Here is a 15,786-nt window from a genome sequence, read left to right as displayed (position 1 = left end):
CAATATTTATATAAGCATTAAAATAAATGTAGTCGCATACAAGAAATATAAATTTTCTTTTCCCTTTCACGACGAGAATTTCTTTTGCATAAAGACTTAATCAATGCAACTGTAAAGAAAACGGTACGGAAGAAGTAGCATTCAATTTAGTTTATATCTCTTGCAATCGATGCAGACAATTTTTATTTTACATAGAGATCTAGAGGTCTAGGAAAACTAATACAAATACTACAATAAATAAAATATATCATTTAATGAGGTTTATTATTTCGCTTTCCCTCCTTGCATGTGCACTGGCCTCAGTAAATGCGAGCCTAACTATGCTCAACAGTAAATATCGGGCAGAATCATTATTGCCATTATTGAATAGTTTGATAGAAGCAGGATAATTTGTTCTCCGTGGAAAGAAATAATTTTGAGTTTCTTGAATTGTTCATTGACACAAATGAATTAAAGGTCGAAGTTTAGTTCAAGATCGAATTTTTTGGAATTGGAGGGGATAGCGACGGACGCTTGAATGGGTAAAAAAGCGGACACTCAAGAGTGCACTACTCGAACTTTATACTTTTGGTGCAGACCGTTCGCTGAACGCTGAACAAAATAAAGGATCTAATCTTACCTTAACGGCTTCCTTGTCCTTGATAAATACAGATCTGAGTTGACCATTCATCTCGAAGAACACTTCACGTTCTCCGTTTGGCGTAAGATCTTCTGCAACGGCGAGTTTCTTAAAAGCTAACGTTTTTCCCTTCTCAATAGTCACATCGAACTCTTCCCCGACCTTCGGCCCTACCAAGAAAATTCTGGTCTCCAATTTGTCCACTGGTCCATATGTTTCCTTAAACGTTAAAAACTCTTCCGTGACTTTGGGATAGAGGGCCGCCGACATAACATCTCTGTCCGTAATGTGTGGGTGAGATTCTTTCAATTCAGCTTTCAAAGCAGCGAAGTCCAAAGGTGGTAAACTTTCTCCAGGTCTGCCTTTTATCCTTGGCATGTCTTTCAAAATTTTCGACCTAAAACCATAAAATGGTATCAGGGATTGCTTTACAAATAATTGTGAAATATACTTTTGTAAAGAGTGCTTTCGTTACATCATAACATATAACTAGACTGCGGATCTTTATGCAAAATAAAAGATGTTCGCATTGATTGCAGGACACAGGAGACAAATTAAAATTGTATTCTTCTTGTAATTATCTTATTAAGCTGAATATAATTCCTTGATGTCCTTCAACATTTTTAACGTGTCCACATAACTAACGTCGCGAAGACGATAAAAGTTGATTAAAATTATGCATTTTTGCAAAAACTTAAAAATTTGAATTTGTCAAGTAGACCGCGGATATTTTCATGTAAAATTGTCTGAATTAATTGTAGATACATACATGGACTACGTAGACATTCATCTCTTTCTTCAACAATTTTAACGAGTTGGAAATAGTACAATAGCATCTCTAAACGCTATAATTATTAAGTGTTTTGTGTTTGACCTACCCATTTTTATCAAAAATGCATAAATTCCGTAGTCTGTTGATAAGCTAAGACTAATTGTAAGCTGAACGGAATTAGAAAAATTAAATACAAAGTACAGTATTAACCTCATCTTTGATAGACGATATAAATGGCATGACAACCCTAGCAGCATTTATGGTTGGCATTTTGTTGGGCCTTCGTTGGGTTATTGATAGGACACCGTTAGAAATGTCGCCTTTTTATGCTGTTGGGCCAACGATCATAGTCAAGGTAGGACCCACGTTACTATTAGGTCAATCGGAAAGTTCCGTCCGTTCAGCGTCGAGTAGCTGTAGCTCGAACTGTCGTTAACTATAACGTCTAAAGTAATGTTAACTTTTTAGTTTGGACATCTTTCAATAAAATTCAATACATAACAATATACGCTTGCATCAATAACATCGTTTTTTTCTACATTGAAAATGTCGGAATTTGAGCCGAATAAGCGTCATTTGTGCGAAGTGTTAATCTTCTGCTCCAATTGGAAGAAAACTGCAGCTGAAGCTCATCGAATGATTGTAGACGTTTATGGCGATAATGCTGTTTCCGATAAAACATGTAGAGAATGGTTTCGACGCTTTAAAAATGGTGATTTTACTGTGGAGGACAAAGATCGTTCTGGACAGCCACGAGTATTCGAAGACGAAGAATTGCAGGCATTGGTGAATGAAGATCCATGTCAAACGCAAAAATAAATTGCAGAAGCGTTAAATTCTGCTCAATCTGTCATTTCCGGTCGTTTAAAAACCTTGGGGAAGGTCTACGAGGAAGGAAAGTGGATTCCATATGAACTCAAGCCAAGAGACATTGAAAAGCGAAAAACCGTCTGCGAAATTCTGCTTGTGAAACGTCACAAAAGTTGTCAAAGAAACGTTAGAAGCTCTTCGCTGGGAAATGCTACCCCATGCGGCTTATTAGCCAGACTGTGCCCCTTCTGACTATAACTTGTTTTGGTCGATGGCACACGCACTTGCTGAGGAACGATTTAACTCTTACGAAGATGTCGAACAATGGATCTCTGACTGGATAACCTCCAAAGATGACTCATTCTTTCATCGCGGAATTCGCTTGCTGCCCGAAAGATGGGGAGAAGTCATCGCTAACGATGGACAATATTTTGATTAATGTACTTCTTCATTTTGTTTCTTAAATAAAGCTCTACTTTTTGTAAAAAAACGGACGGAACTTTCCGATTGACCTAATATAATACGAACGGCCAACTGGGCCCGCTCACATATTATTCTGATTTTCTCGTTTACGGTTATTTTTATGGTATATCATAAATTCAGAAATACGATGTGGCAGCTAATCTCCTACACTCGCCACAAGATGGACAGATAGTTAAGACCTTTCCCGCTAGTACCTGATCCATCACCAATCCCTATACATATACACCGTCCTCAACCGCCTTCCGATATCCCAGCGTCTAAGGCACGGCCCGCTAGATAGCCTTACCGATGAGTCCTCTAGCGGACCTAGGATGAAACGCTCCCCTTCCTTTTCCTTCCCAACATAACAGATCTTTACAGTCTTTACAGCCGCCATAACGAAAAAAAATAAATTTGGAATATAGCATGTTTTTGGTGAGAGCATCAGTTCTGGCGTCTGCTAGACCATTGGTCCCCAACCCCCGGGCCGCCCAAGGAACACACATTAAATACAATTAAACTAAAATTATTAAATCAAAACACTCTAAAATATAAACAATTAACGTACCCCACCCCTCATCGGGACGCGGTAAAATTAACAAACGTTGACCGGTCCGCGGCAATAAAAAGGTTGGGGAGCACTGTGTTAGACGATACACTTAAATGTTGACAGATTTTCGCTGGGCTAATGTAGTATTATCGTCGTATATTTCACGTTAATTAACCGACTATAATAATTGCAGGCTCAACGTCGGATATTCGTTGGCAAATAGACATAATTTTTCGTCGTATGCCCTATCTTGGGGATTTGTAGGCAACACCACTAACCATATCCCAACCGTTGGCCTCTGTTGGCCTCCGTTGGCCACAACCATAAATGCCACTAGGAAATTATTTCGAGAATTCCTACTTTTTCGGGAATCCTGATGTATTCGAGAATCTCGAAATTTTCGGGTAAATGTCTCGATCCCGAAAAAATTTCGTGTCCCGACCCGAACCGATATTTCGGGATCTCGCACACCCCTTCTAGAGACGCCGCGCCGTACATCAATTGAAATTACCTAAGCGGCTCAGGGAATCCTCCATAAGGCTCGCCAATAGCACCCTGGAAGAACTCGACGACTGATATGGGGAATGACAGCTCTTCAGCCTTATTTCTCACGTCATCAGCTGTGAGCTTATTTTGTACCATGAATTGGGCCAGATCGCCCACAACTTTCGAACTTGGAGTAACTTTGATGATGTCTCCCAGCAACAAATTGGCTTCCCTGTAAGCCTTTTTGACATCTTCGAAGAATTCACCTAATCCGAGAGAATAAGCCTGGAATTGTAAGTTCGTGTATTGGCCACCAGGTATTTCATTCAAATACACGTCGGCGTTTCCGGACTTCATAGTGCTCGTACACTCGAATGGGGCGTATAGTGTTCTCGTTTGTTCCCAGTATGCAGAGTATTCCGAAACATCGCGGAGATCAATTTTAGTATCGCCTGGCGTTCCTGCAAATCATGGAAATGTTGTTAGGCATTAAAATCCTTTTGCATAAAAATGCGCTGTCTAGAGGTTACTATCCGAACATATGTATATGAAAAACTCAAACAGACCCTAGTATTCTTAGTCTTTATGTAATACATGTAGGATAGAGACGGGAATGCATGTGTGAGTGTGTGTGTGAATGTCCGTTAAACAAGTGAATGTCTGTTAAATAAATGAACAGCACGTGTGTAAAAGGACTATCATGTCCGTTAAACAAATGTTGTATAAAAGACGATCGGCCGAGGCTTCGTGGCCAACGCCGTACGGAGAGTCCTCAGTCTTTTTCGGAACAGTCTATTGAAAGGTCGAAATAAATACTATTGTCAAATCCTCCTCGAGCATTTACTCTCTTACATACGTTATTTTATTCTTTTTTTGGAAATGGTCTATTTTACAAAAACTTGTGTATTACAAAATTTGAGAGTAATTTGCGTCTCAACCAAAATGCTTGATACAGATCAACCAGCAGATGTAATTTATTATTACGAACTACCCAGTAAGCAAAATGGTGTCTTGAATCAGTGTGCATACGAATGCTAGCTTCTACGATTTTTCTCGCACGCGTCGAAGATTTCCGTTCGCAAAAATCACACTACCTCAAGATGTCCGTTTTGTCTGTGAGAGAGTCTCGCGACGTAAATCAAGTTCAATAAAGTGCAGTGTTTCAACATTAAAGGATTACCAGTTCTTTACATTCTTCTCATTCCCCTCAGTAAACTTGTACTCTCTGTAAACTCGTAGTGCGTGTGTTCATACACATACAATATCACTGTTAGAGCATATGTGTGGTTTGTTCCAGTGTATTAAGTACGGTGTTAGGAACAATTATAGTGCAGGATAAGGATTTGTGGATATGTGTAAGAAATAATTGTAAGAAGAATAATTTAAAAGTGAAAGGGCATGACCCCTTCTACTCGATAATTCCATAGGGCGGATATTAGAAATGCCCTTGTGGATTTTAACGAATAGGTAGGTTTAATGTCGTCCAACGATTTTTTAAACATTTACACCTTGCTGGGGCCCCAAACGGGAACCAAGGTATGCATGCATTTGTCACTTGAGTCTCGTAGAGACTGCCGCGCGCCTGTGTGATGTACGCAACATGCACCTCTGTTGAGAAGTTGCCGCTTTTTGGGCAGATTTTTAACTGATATTAACTAAATAACGAAGCCGAAATCGCAATTTTTTTATTCTTCATTTTCGTCTTATATTATCGTCGAGAACCACCCCTTAAATTTTCTCCCACCTGTAGCTAAACACCCTGTATATATCGGGTACTACCACGGACCTAAGGACTGAGCGCAAAGTAGATTTATGGGTGAGAGGGGGCGTGCCGCGAGCGGGGAGGGATGGTTGACTGTGGCCATTTTTGATGGAGCCACACTGTGGTGCGCTGTATAGGCGACTTTAAATACTAGCGTCTGTACTACATTTTTAGCATGGAACAGAACCTTCCACAATACACACTGGCATTTTTACAAATTAATGTGTTTACAGCCCTAATGAATACGTGAGTTTTGTCAAGCGCCAAGCCTGTCTTGCCTCTCTTTTCATTTAGTCTGCGATATCCGATCTCACCGAATTTAATAAAACTCATTAAAATTTTGTTTGCAAGGTATTATTTTTTAAGTACATTCGTGATATGATCCCGAAATTTATTAATAGAATGCAATCTTTTAAATTTAATTTAATTACAAAAAATCCAAACGGAAAGTTCAGTGTCAGTCACCGGCAGTGATGCCATATGCGGGGAGTCACGGTGAAATGATGCACGCCTTCTTTGATGACGGGGAATGAGTGGGACGAATGGGAGACACGTTGCACGTGCGCGATGGGGACCGCGGAGTGTGCGCCTGCGCACGGTGCTGGAATGGAATAGTGGAAGGGGTATGTAGGAGAGTACGGGAGCTCCGTTTGGAGCTCATTATGGCATCACTGGTCACCGGTGACTGAAAGTTAATATTTTTATTTATCAAAAATCCTGACATGGTATGGAACTCATAAGTTACAACTTCATACGCTTCGAAGCTTCGAAAAAGTTACAGCCCTATAGCGCACGGGTACTGGCACAAAATGGTTCTGGCGTACCGCGACCGCGTATATTCTACAAACCACGTGCTACAGACGCTACACTAGTACTTAAAGTCGCCTATAGGGCGCACCACACTGTGGCCCTATCCAACATGGCCGACAAGTTGATATCCCTTCCATCTTTCGACTTACCCCGCCAGGGTTACGCTCAGTCCTTAGGTCCGTGCAGTGATGCCAGAATCATGGATCGTGGGTTTTTTCCCCTCCGCTCGCTCAGCCGACTCGACCCCCCACTCTGACGCACCGTCGTCGCCAGGTTGCTTCTACTGCGCACGCGCTACACGAACGTATCTCTACTCTGTCCGTGTGAGTGCCTGTTCGATTGCACGCGCGCTACACACACCAGCGTACCTCTACTCTGTCCGTGTGCACTGCTTGTGCGCTTGCGCCAGCCACAATCTATTTTTAGCACTCTCCATCCACATCCACGCCTGCTTGACGGAAACGAAACTGATTCTGAAATTCGGCCGTCGAGCCGTCGCGTCGAGCGTATCAATCGCAATCTGGAGCTAGCCTTCGAGTCCCCGCGTGCAGCGAGTTTTATTTTTATTTTTCATTACTTCTTTAATTACATTTTTTAACCTTCCAAAAAATTTAAATATATATTATATGTATATTCGTAAGTTTAAACCCTTTATCTCAACCAGGAGGGTAGTGAAAGGGTAAAAACTAATTATTGGTTTTTCCCACATTTTCCCTATTTAATGGTATACTTAAAAATTCTACAAAATTGTAGATATTATTCCTTATGATTGTGAATTTTTTCAGATTTTTTCAAATAGTAAGTATGAAAAATCGTATAGTCGGATATAAGATGGTCAAAAGTGCTCATCCAAATTAATTTTTAATCACACCATGTTCAATAAAAAATTACGAAAAAATTCATGAACATTCTGCCTAATAGCATGCACGCGATTGAGACCAATTTCAAACTTTTTGGTTGTAAATAGCCAATGGGTATAGCCGGATAAGATAGTCAAAAATGCCCTTTATCGATGTGCCATTCGATAGAACACCAAGAAAAAACATACTGTGCAAAATTTCAACCCTGTATCTCGATCGGGAGGGTAGTTATATATGGGGTAAAATCGAAAAGTCAGTTTTTGGCCTATTTTCCCTAGTTAATGACGTTTAGAAATTCTGAAAAAAATCTGACACATGTCAAGAACCCAAATACATACTTTGCAATTAGTTTCAGATTTTTAAAAGGGAAATCCTGCTTGTAAAAAATCAAAAACCTCAAAAAAATCGAAAATATGCAGATTTCACATGGCAGTTCTAGAGTGTCCACATTTGTATTTTTACAGTAGCAGTATATTGTTATAAGTATTTTTCATGAATTTTTTCAGATTTTTCGGTTTGGTGCGCTGTTGTTAAAAAAAATAAAAACCGATTTTTTCGACGTTTTTTCCGCGAAGAACTAAGCTAACCTTAAAATTGTTACGTTCTATTTATTCTGTAAGTCTATCAGGCTCTGATAAACCTTGAGCATTCTACAGAAGCAATTAAAAAATGAAATCAACTTAATTAATATTTCTACAGTATAGACATTACATCTAGAAATATAAATCACGTTTCCAACAATTCAGTTGGCTCAGCGCGTTAGGCGTTCATACCTAGGAAAGATCATCAAGATTTTCATCGACTAGATAAAAAAAAATGCTGGTGGCTCTCACCAAATGACACTCACATGCGAGAGCTACAAGAGCGGAAAATTATAGTGCCCAACATCACACTAGGGCCACTTAAATGACTTGAGAGATCTACATGTAAAACTCAACATCATCATATTGTACCGTGGCACGATAGCTACCTAATATTATATGTATACAATATGTATATATCGTTGTTAGTAATAAGTTAGTCCCTAAGTAGTACTTAAGCAAACATCCTATACCAAAGACTGTTAAGGGGTTTTTTTTTAAATAAAACTTTTTCCCCATTCTCCCTTCCATTATCCGTTAAGGCGCCTCAGCTTACAAGTAATCCAACCGTTACACAGTTCCTATTTATTCTTCCACCGTCCAAAGATTTGTCAAGCACCGAGATTCGCACGCGAGCGAACAATCAGCTTAACATAGCAATACTGTGTGGAGATTTTTATTATGTTTGTTGACTCCTGTTAACTCTGATTGTACTAATATATTCAATAAACATGTTTAAAAAAAAAAAAGCGCGTTAGGCGTTCGACTGTTGATCTGCTTATACTAGGTTCGCTCCCGGCATAGGTATACATTTTTTTTACTTGATTAATTCTTTTTTTTTTATGTCTGACTATATAATAATCAATGGTGTGTTTGTAGATTTCTTTTAGAAGCAATATCTACATATTCAAAAAAAATATTTTAAGGTGAAATTCGCAAAAAAATTATAATACATACATAGCTTGTGCGGATCTTAATTATCTCAGTTTCATTTTATCGTGTTTTCTGTAAAGCATATTTTATTTTATCGATGAATTGAAAGATTTATTTATGTTGAAAATTGGAGGAACTTCTGGCAGTCCTCGACATTTTCAGCAGTAATTCCATTTATGTGTCTTCGAGTTTTAAATACTTTGTTATAGAGAAAAGAAAGAAATTCAAGTTGTAGAAATGGCTCTATTGTTGTTTACTTCTTTTGAGGCATTCAATTTGGTACCTCGTCTCTTATGCGGAACAGCAATTGTTGTGTATGTACCACTCAGGGATGCTAATGAAATATTTCACAGTGAAAGCAGATGTTCCGATACTTGTCAATAAACTAACGGATCTATAAAAGCATATTTAGAATGACAAACTTTTGATGTTTCATTAACTTTTACCTTTGTTCACCTTTATACGTTTACCTTTTCTTTTCTTTACTCGCCTTACGACTCTGTTAGACACAACTACTATATTTGGTGTATTTTACCTTAAAATACTTTTTAAATTTCTTAATATTGCTTTTAAAAGAATTCTACAAAAATATCCTTGACTAGTGTGAAGTTAGATATAAAAAAAGAAGAGAATTGAGATGAAATAAAAAAAATACACCTACGACGGGCGCGAATCTAGCATAGGCCGGTACACAATCGAACGCCTAACGCGCTGAGCCAACTGAATTGTTGGAAACGTGATTTATATTTCTAGATGTAATGTCTATACTGTAGAAATATTAATTAAGTTGATTTCATTTTTTAATTGCTTCTGTAGAATGCTCAAGGTTTATCAGAGCCTGATAGACTTACAGAATAAATAGAACGTAACAATTTTAAGGTTAGCTTAGTTCTTCGCGGAAAAAACGTCGAAAAAATCGGTTTTTATTTTTTTTAACAACAGCGCACCAAACCGAAAAATCTGAAAAAATTCATGAAAAATACTTATAACAATATACTGCTACTGTAAAAATACAAATGTGGACACTCTAGAACTGCCATGTGAAATCTGCATATTTTCGATTTTTTTGAGGTTTTTGATTTTTTACAAGCAGGATTTCCCTTTTAAAAATCTGAAACTAATTGCAAAGTATGTATTTGGGTTCTTGACATGTGTCAGATTTTTTTCAGAATTTCTAAACGTCATTAACTAGGGAAAATAGGCCAAAAACTGACTTTTCGATTTTACCCCATATATAACTACCCTCCCGATCGAGATACAGGGTTGAAATTTTGCACAGTATGTTTTTTCTTGGTGTTCTATCGAATGGCACATCGATAAAGGGCATTTTTGACTATCTTATCCGGCTATACCCATTGGCTATTTACAACCAAAAAGTTTGAAATTGGTCTCAATCGCGTGCATGCTATTAGGCAGAATGTTCATGAATTTTTTCGTAATTTTTTATTGAACATGGTGTGATTAAAAATTAATTTGGATGAGCACTTTTGACCATCTTATATCCGACTATACGATTTTTCATACTTACTATTTGCAAAAATCTGAAAAAATTCACAATCATAAGGAATAATATCTACAATTTTGTAGAATTTTTAAGTATACCATTAAATAGGGAAAATGTGGGAAAAACCAATAATTAGTTTTTACCCTTTCACTACCCTCCTGGTTGAGATAAAGGGTTTAAACTTACGAATATACATATAATATATATTTAAATTTTTTGGAAGGTTAAAAAATGTAATTAAAAAAGTAATGAAAAATAAAAATAAAACTCGCTGCACGCGGGGACTCGAAGGCTAGCTCCAGATTGCGATTGATACGCTCGACGCGACGGCTCGACGGCCGAATTTCAGAATCAGTTTCGTTTCCGTCAAGCAGGCGTGGATGTGGATGGAGAGTGCTAAAAATAGATTGTGGCTGGCGCAAGCGCACAAGCAGTGCACACGGACAGAGTAGAGGTACGCTGGTGTGTGTAGCGCGCGTGCAATCGAACAGGCACTCACACGGACAAAGTAGAGATACGTTCGTGTAGCGCGTGCGCAGTAGAAGCAACCTGGCGACGACGGTGCGTCAGAGTGGGGGGTCGAGTCGGCTGAGCGAGCGGAGGGGAAAAAACCCACGACCCATGATTCTGGCATCACTGGGTCCGTGGGTACTACCCACACGCCACCAGTGTTTCTCATTTACGGAGGACGAATCCTCGACAACCGACTGAGCCGGCGAACTTCCCCCGAAGTAATTATCAGAATTTGTTTCGACAAAAGGCTTACCAGTAAGTGCCGCAACTACAGCACCCATAGAAGGTTGGCTAGTCATTCCAGACATACTGTCAACGGCAACGTCCACAACATCCGCTCCGCTTTCTGCGCATGCCAACATGGATGCCACTCCAGCTCCGGCAGTGTCATGAGTGTGAATGTGCAAAGGTATGTCTGGATGTTTTTGTCGGATCGCATCAATCAAAATTCTGGCAGCTTTCGGTTTCAATAATCCTGCCATGTCCTTGATCGCTAGTACGTGAGTGCCAGCCTTCACTAGTTCATCCGCCAAGTTCGTGTAATACTTGAGATCGTATTTCGTCTTGCTTGGATCGGACACGTCTCCTGTGTACGAAATCGCAGCTTCGACGATTCCACCAGCCTTGCCGGCAGCCTCCATACCTGGAAAAATTCAATTTTGTTTATATTACTCGTTTCTCAACACTTATAACTTTTGAACCGTTGATCCTCCAGGATCGAAACTTGGATTTCTCACATCTTCTCGTCCAAATATAGTGGATAACACAGGGAGAAGGCAAAAATTTCTGGTTACGCAAGGAAAAGTTTTCCCGTTAATTTGATTTGAAAGAACCCGAGTGTACGAAACGGCTCGATTCAGAATAGTAATAAACTTATGTGACCAAGAACAATTAAATGACTTACCAATAACCAAATTTGGTAGATAGTTCAATGAGTCGAATACTCTGAAAATGTCCATTCCAGTCTGCACAGCCAGTTCGCAAAACTTGAAGACAACATTGTCCGGATAGTTGGTATAACCTACAGCATTAGCACCTCTTAAAAGCATTTGGAAGGGGATGTTTGGTATGGCTTTCCTCATGTCTTCCAATCGGTCCCACGGACATTCGTGAAGGAACCTAAGAGCGACGTCGAAGGTAGCGCCACCCCAATTTTCCAGAGAATAAAGATTGTTAAATTTCTGAGCGACGAAAGGCGAAATCGTCAGAAGATCGTGCGATCTCACACGTGTTGCAAGAAGGGACTGATGAGCATCGCGGAATGTGGTGTCCATCAACAGCAACCCTTTGTGCTGCCTTATGGCTTTGGCGAACGCTTCCGGACCTTTCTCCTTGTAGATGTGTCGGAAACCCTTTGGCGGTTCCAGAGGATCTGAAATATTCGTTGACACTTGTTGTACATATTCAGAAAGTTTCGATAAAGTTTCAGCGCGCAGTTGTTAGTAAGCTCGAAATGATTAATAACTTTTACCTGCAAGAGATCAAGTATCAATAAAAAGCATGTCGAAGTTGTATTGGAATGATTTCTTTCGTTATTTATAAAGACAAAATGTAACGAATAAGCACCCAAAATCGAAGAAATAAAAATTATGGTTAAAGCATTTGCGATTGTCATGTTACATCACCTCCCATTAAGCAAATCCTTGTTTTTAACATGTTGACTGCCACGTTGGCTATATGCAAGTGACACAACTCTAATTCTGTTCATAATACAGGGTGAGGCACTAACTATTGCCACCTACAACTCCAAAAGTATGATAGTAGTAGAAGAGTTTTCGAAATGAAAGTTGCATCAGACAACAGAGGCCGTAGTTCGGCGTTAATGTTGCTAGGTGGAGTCGCTTCAGAGATGTGAAGGTCACCTTTGTTATTTTAAATAGAATGCTATGTTTTGGTACTTGTTTTCTGATAGCGGCTATTGAGACGAATCCAACGAGGTGCAACATTAAGGCCTTTGAGGCCAGCAAAGGTTATTTATGACAAAAATGGCAAAATAATCTTGCATTTACAGAAGGTGTTCAAAGTGATTCCTATTGGTGGTAAGCTTAATTTTAACGGATTTAAAATTTCTGCCTTTCTCCTACAAATTATGATGTATTTAGTATGTGATCCAGTAGATTTGTACTCACATATAGGTATTAAATGCAAAATATTTTTCACTATTGATTTCCATGTAGTGAAAACAATGTATCAGTATTTGTAAAGTCTTTTAAACTTTTCACTGTTTTAAATTGCACCTACTAATTTATGTCATAGACGTACAAAATCCGGAGTCAAGTGATAAGCGTTAAGTCTGTAGTTTTGATTACGCATGCACTAAATTATTTGGATATCGCGGGTTTATTCTGGTAGCGAAACGTTGACAGTCAACGTATTAACTGATTGTCTCTAATCTCCTTGTTTCAGACTTATGGCCAAATCTGCGAGAGATTCAGCTTTTATTACAGGATTAAAATCAAAATTATAAAATACCTATTACCGACTCATTTGTGATTTGTAAATAACGTTTTTAATGTTTTGTCTGTAGCACCGAATTGTGTCGTCAGAATTTCATATTATTTAATAAATGCAAACCTATTGTCTATAGTGCAAAATTATTGTCTTGCTTCATCAAATTTAATACGAGTACAAAAGCAACGACATATAGGACGAGTCATTAAAGTCTGTTATCGGAAAAAAATTCATTATATATTTTATTAACCCTACAAAGATCAGAGCGGATCTGGCAGACTTTAAATATATTGTATAGTACTTTCACCCTTAAGTGAATGTTAACAAGAACTTTAAACATACAGTGGTTCAGTTAAATTATATTTAATAATCATCTCCATCGAAATGGGAAATAGAGAGAGAGAGACAGATACGTGGTTAGATAGTCAAATTTCATCTAAAACCAGAAATACTTACAGTATTAGTAGTAACACACATTGAACAATTATTAGAATAAATTTGAATGGGACCACATTGTGGCCCATTAGTTCACTTAAGGGTTAATATGAAAGGGGATTCTAGATACATCATTTTCAATCAATAACTGCTGCACATATTTTACACATGTACGATCTGTTGATTTCGCGTCTATTAACAATTAATTTCACTTTTTCTAAGGAAGATATTCGACTTTGTAGTAATCACTACAAATGTAGGTTTTAGGTAAAAAAATTCTATACGGAATACAGTGGCACTCATTACTCAGATAGCACAAAGACGTCTTAAAGACGTCTAAAAGACGTCTGTTGTCGGACATTCAAGACGTCCTACACATGTCTTGAATGTCCTACAAACGTCTTCCGAACTCTTCTCAACGGCTTGTTACAAAATTGTACGTCTTAAGGACGTCCATTAGACGTCTTTTTAGACGACTTTAAGACGACTGCAAGACTCTGTTTGGGACGTAAGAGTTTCAGACCTAAAATGGACGTCTTTAAGACGTCCTGTGCTATCTGGGCAATATTTGAGCAATTTTAAAAGAGAATAATTATTTCCAAAGTGTGTCCAAACGGCGAAATCGTGGCCAAAACCTCGAAAATGAACTTTTCGGTGGAGGATACAGTAAGTACTAGTCTAGATTGTTGAGTAATGTTCCTATGGAAAAACCGAGGTGCTACGGTTTTATTACTTATACCTGGAAAATGGTGACAGCTCGAAGTTTTCATTCATTAGTCATGCAGTAATCATGTTGTGAGGAACTGTGTGAAAGCGAAAAATGAAAACTGCATAATTCGAAAACGGTTTATTTAATTTCAATTCTGTAAAATGGATGCTGTTCATGGAAGTAAGTAGAATGTCTCTGATTACTAGTATATCTGAAATAGTTAATGGTTACGTTTATAATTATGAACCTTATTAGAAGACAGGAACAGAAAAGTTTTAAGGACAAATTTTGTTGATGTAGAGTAAAAGTTGTCTACACCACAATATGCCACTAAAATGTTTGTTGGAACTTGTAGTTGACACTGTCATCTTTCAGTATCTGAAAAAATTGGCTGCCCAAAAGTGCCATTTTTTTGTAAGACCATTTTGTGTTTGCAGAATGAAGAAACATCATGCGTGCTTTCTTTTGATTTGATTGAGGGTTGTGACAAAATTTTACTGAACTTTCTGTCTTTCTTGTAGGGTAATGTTACATTTAATTATGTATTATAGGTTTTCATCCGTAAATAAATAAACTCATGATTTGTAAGTTGTACATTGAAATAAATTCGAATTTTTAAATATGAAAACTTTTTTAAATTCTATATTAAAAATAGATTTCAACTAATAATAATTAGGGACCTAAGAGCATTACCGTACTTTTTTAGAGGAGAAAACAATTTTTTGCTATACATGTCCGCCATATTGGATTCGCTATTTTGTTTTTTAAACTTATAAGTTCAGATTCGTAATCAACGACCCAAAAAACCCTCATGTACCAATTTTTGTTCAATTTGGTCCACATTGAAGTACGTTTTGATGTTTTGACCACGATTCCGCCGTTTGGACACACTGTGCGACGGTCTACAAAAGTAAATTTAAGAAACTACCATTGGCCGTGAAGAAACTATTAAAGGTCGCTTTTTACAACTTTTTTTATTCAGGCCTGTATTTAAAATGTAGCAAGTACGTTTCGTAGTTTCGCGTCAATGCAGAAGCCAACGACAAGCATCCGAAGATGTAAGGATCTTTAAAATGATAGTTACAAACCAAAAGAGTAAAAAATTATTATTAACCATCTTTAATAATTCGTGGTTCAGAGCAATGTTCACCGATTTCGATGGAATTTTCAGAATGCAGATCTAAAAATTATTGCACACTAAATCTGATTCTTGAAAAATTGTTGATATTTCAAAGTGTGATAATTTTGTAAATAAAATAATACCACAATAAACGTGGTCTCGTATAAAAGCTTGAAATTCTTCTTTCAAAACGCATGATTCATTTTCAGCTGAGATATTTTGTATGCTACAGCAGACGAAAAACTGAAGACATGATTTTACTCGAAAATGTTACGAATTCAAAGTTCTGTAAAACCGTTAGAAAATATTCAATATCTCTAAATGCAGTATTTGTCCATTGAAACCTTGACTTGTTGATTTTATTGTAATGAAATTGTCACCCCCCTTTATCACAATTCACAAAACAGGA

The 15,786-nt window shown here is 37.9% G+C and overlaps 1 protein-coding gene across 3 annotated transcripts in view; it reads right to left on the bottom strand.

The window, feature by feature from the left end:
* The window catches only part of Pcb (Pyruvate carboxylase), a 152,355-nt gene that overhangs the window by 890 nt on the left and 135,679 nt on the right, over positions 1-15,786 (bottom strand). For all 3 annotated transcript variants that reach the window (XM_076429319.1, XM_076429322.1, XM_076429321.1), the window contains 4 exons: positions 11,567-12,034; positions 10,916-11,305; positions 3,725-4,160; positions 620-1,016 (listed from right to left, as the gene is read on the bottom strand). In XM_076429319.1, the coding sequence (XP_076285434.1) occupies positions 620-1,016; positions 3,725-4,160; positions 10,916-11,305; positions 11,567-12,034 (1,691 nt within the window). The remainder of the gene's footprint in view (positions 1-619; positions 1,017-3,724; positions 4,161-10,915; positions 11,306-11,566; positions 12,035-15,786) is intronic.

The sequence above is a fragment of the Lasioglossum baleicum genome, chromosome 8, assembly GCF_051020765.1.
Source record: "Lasioglossum baleicum chromosome 8, iyLasBale1, whole genome shotgun sequence".
Lineage (NCBI taxonomy): Eukaryota > Metazoa > Arthropoda > Insecta > Hymenoptera > Halictidae > Lasioglossum > Lasioglossum baleicum.
The sequence above is the reverse complement of the archived record's forward strand: the minus strand, read 5'-3'. Positions and strand labels throughout refer to the sequence as shown.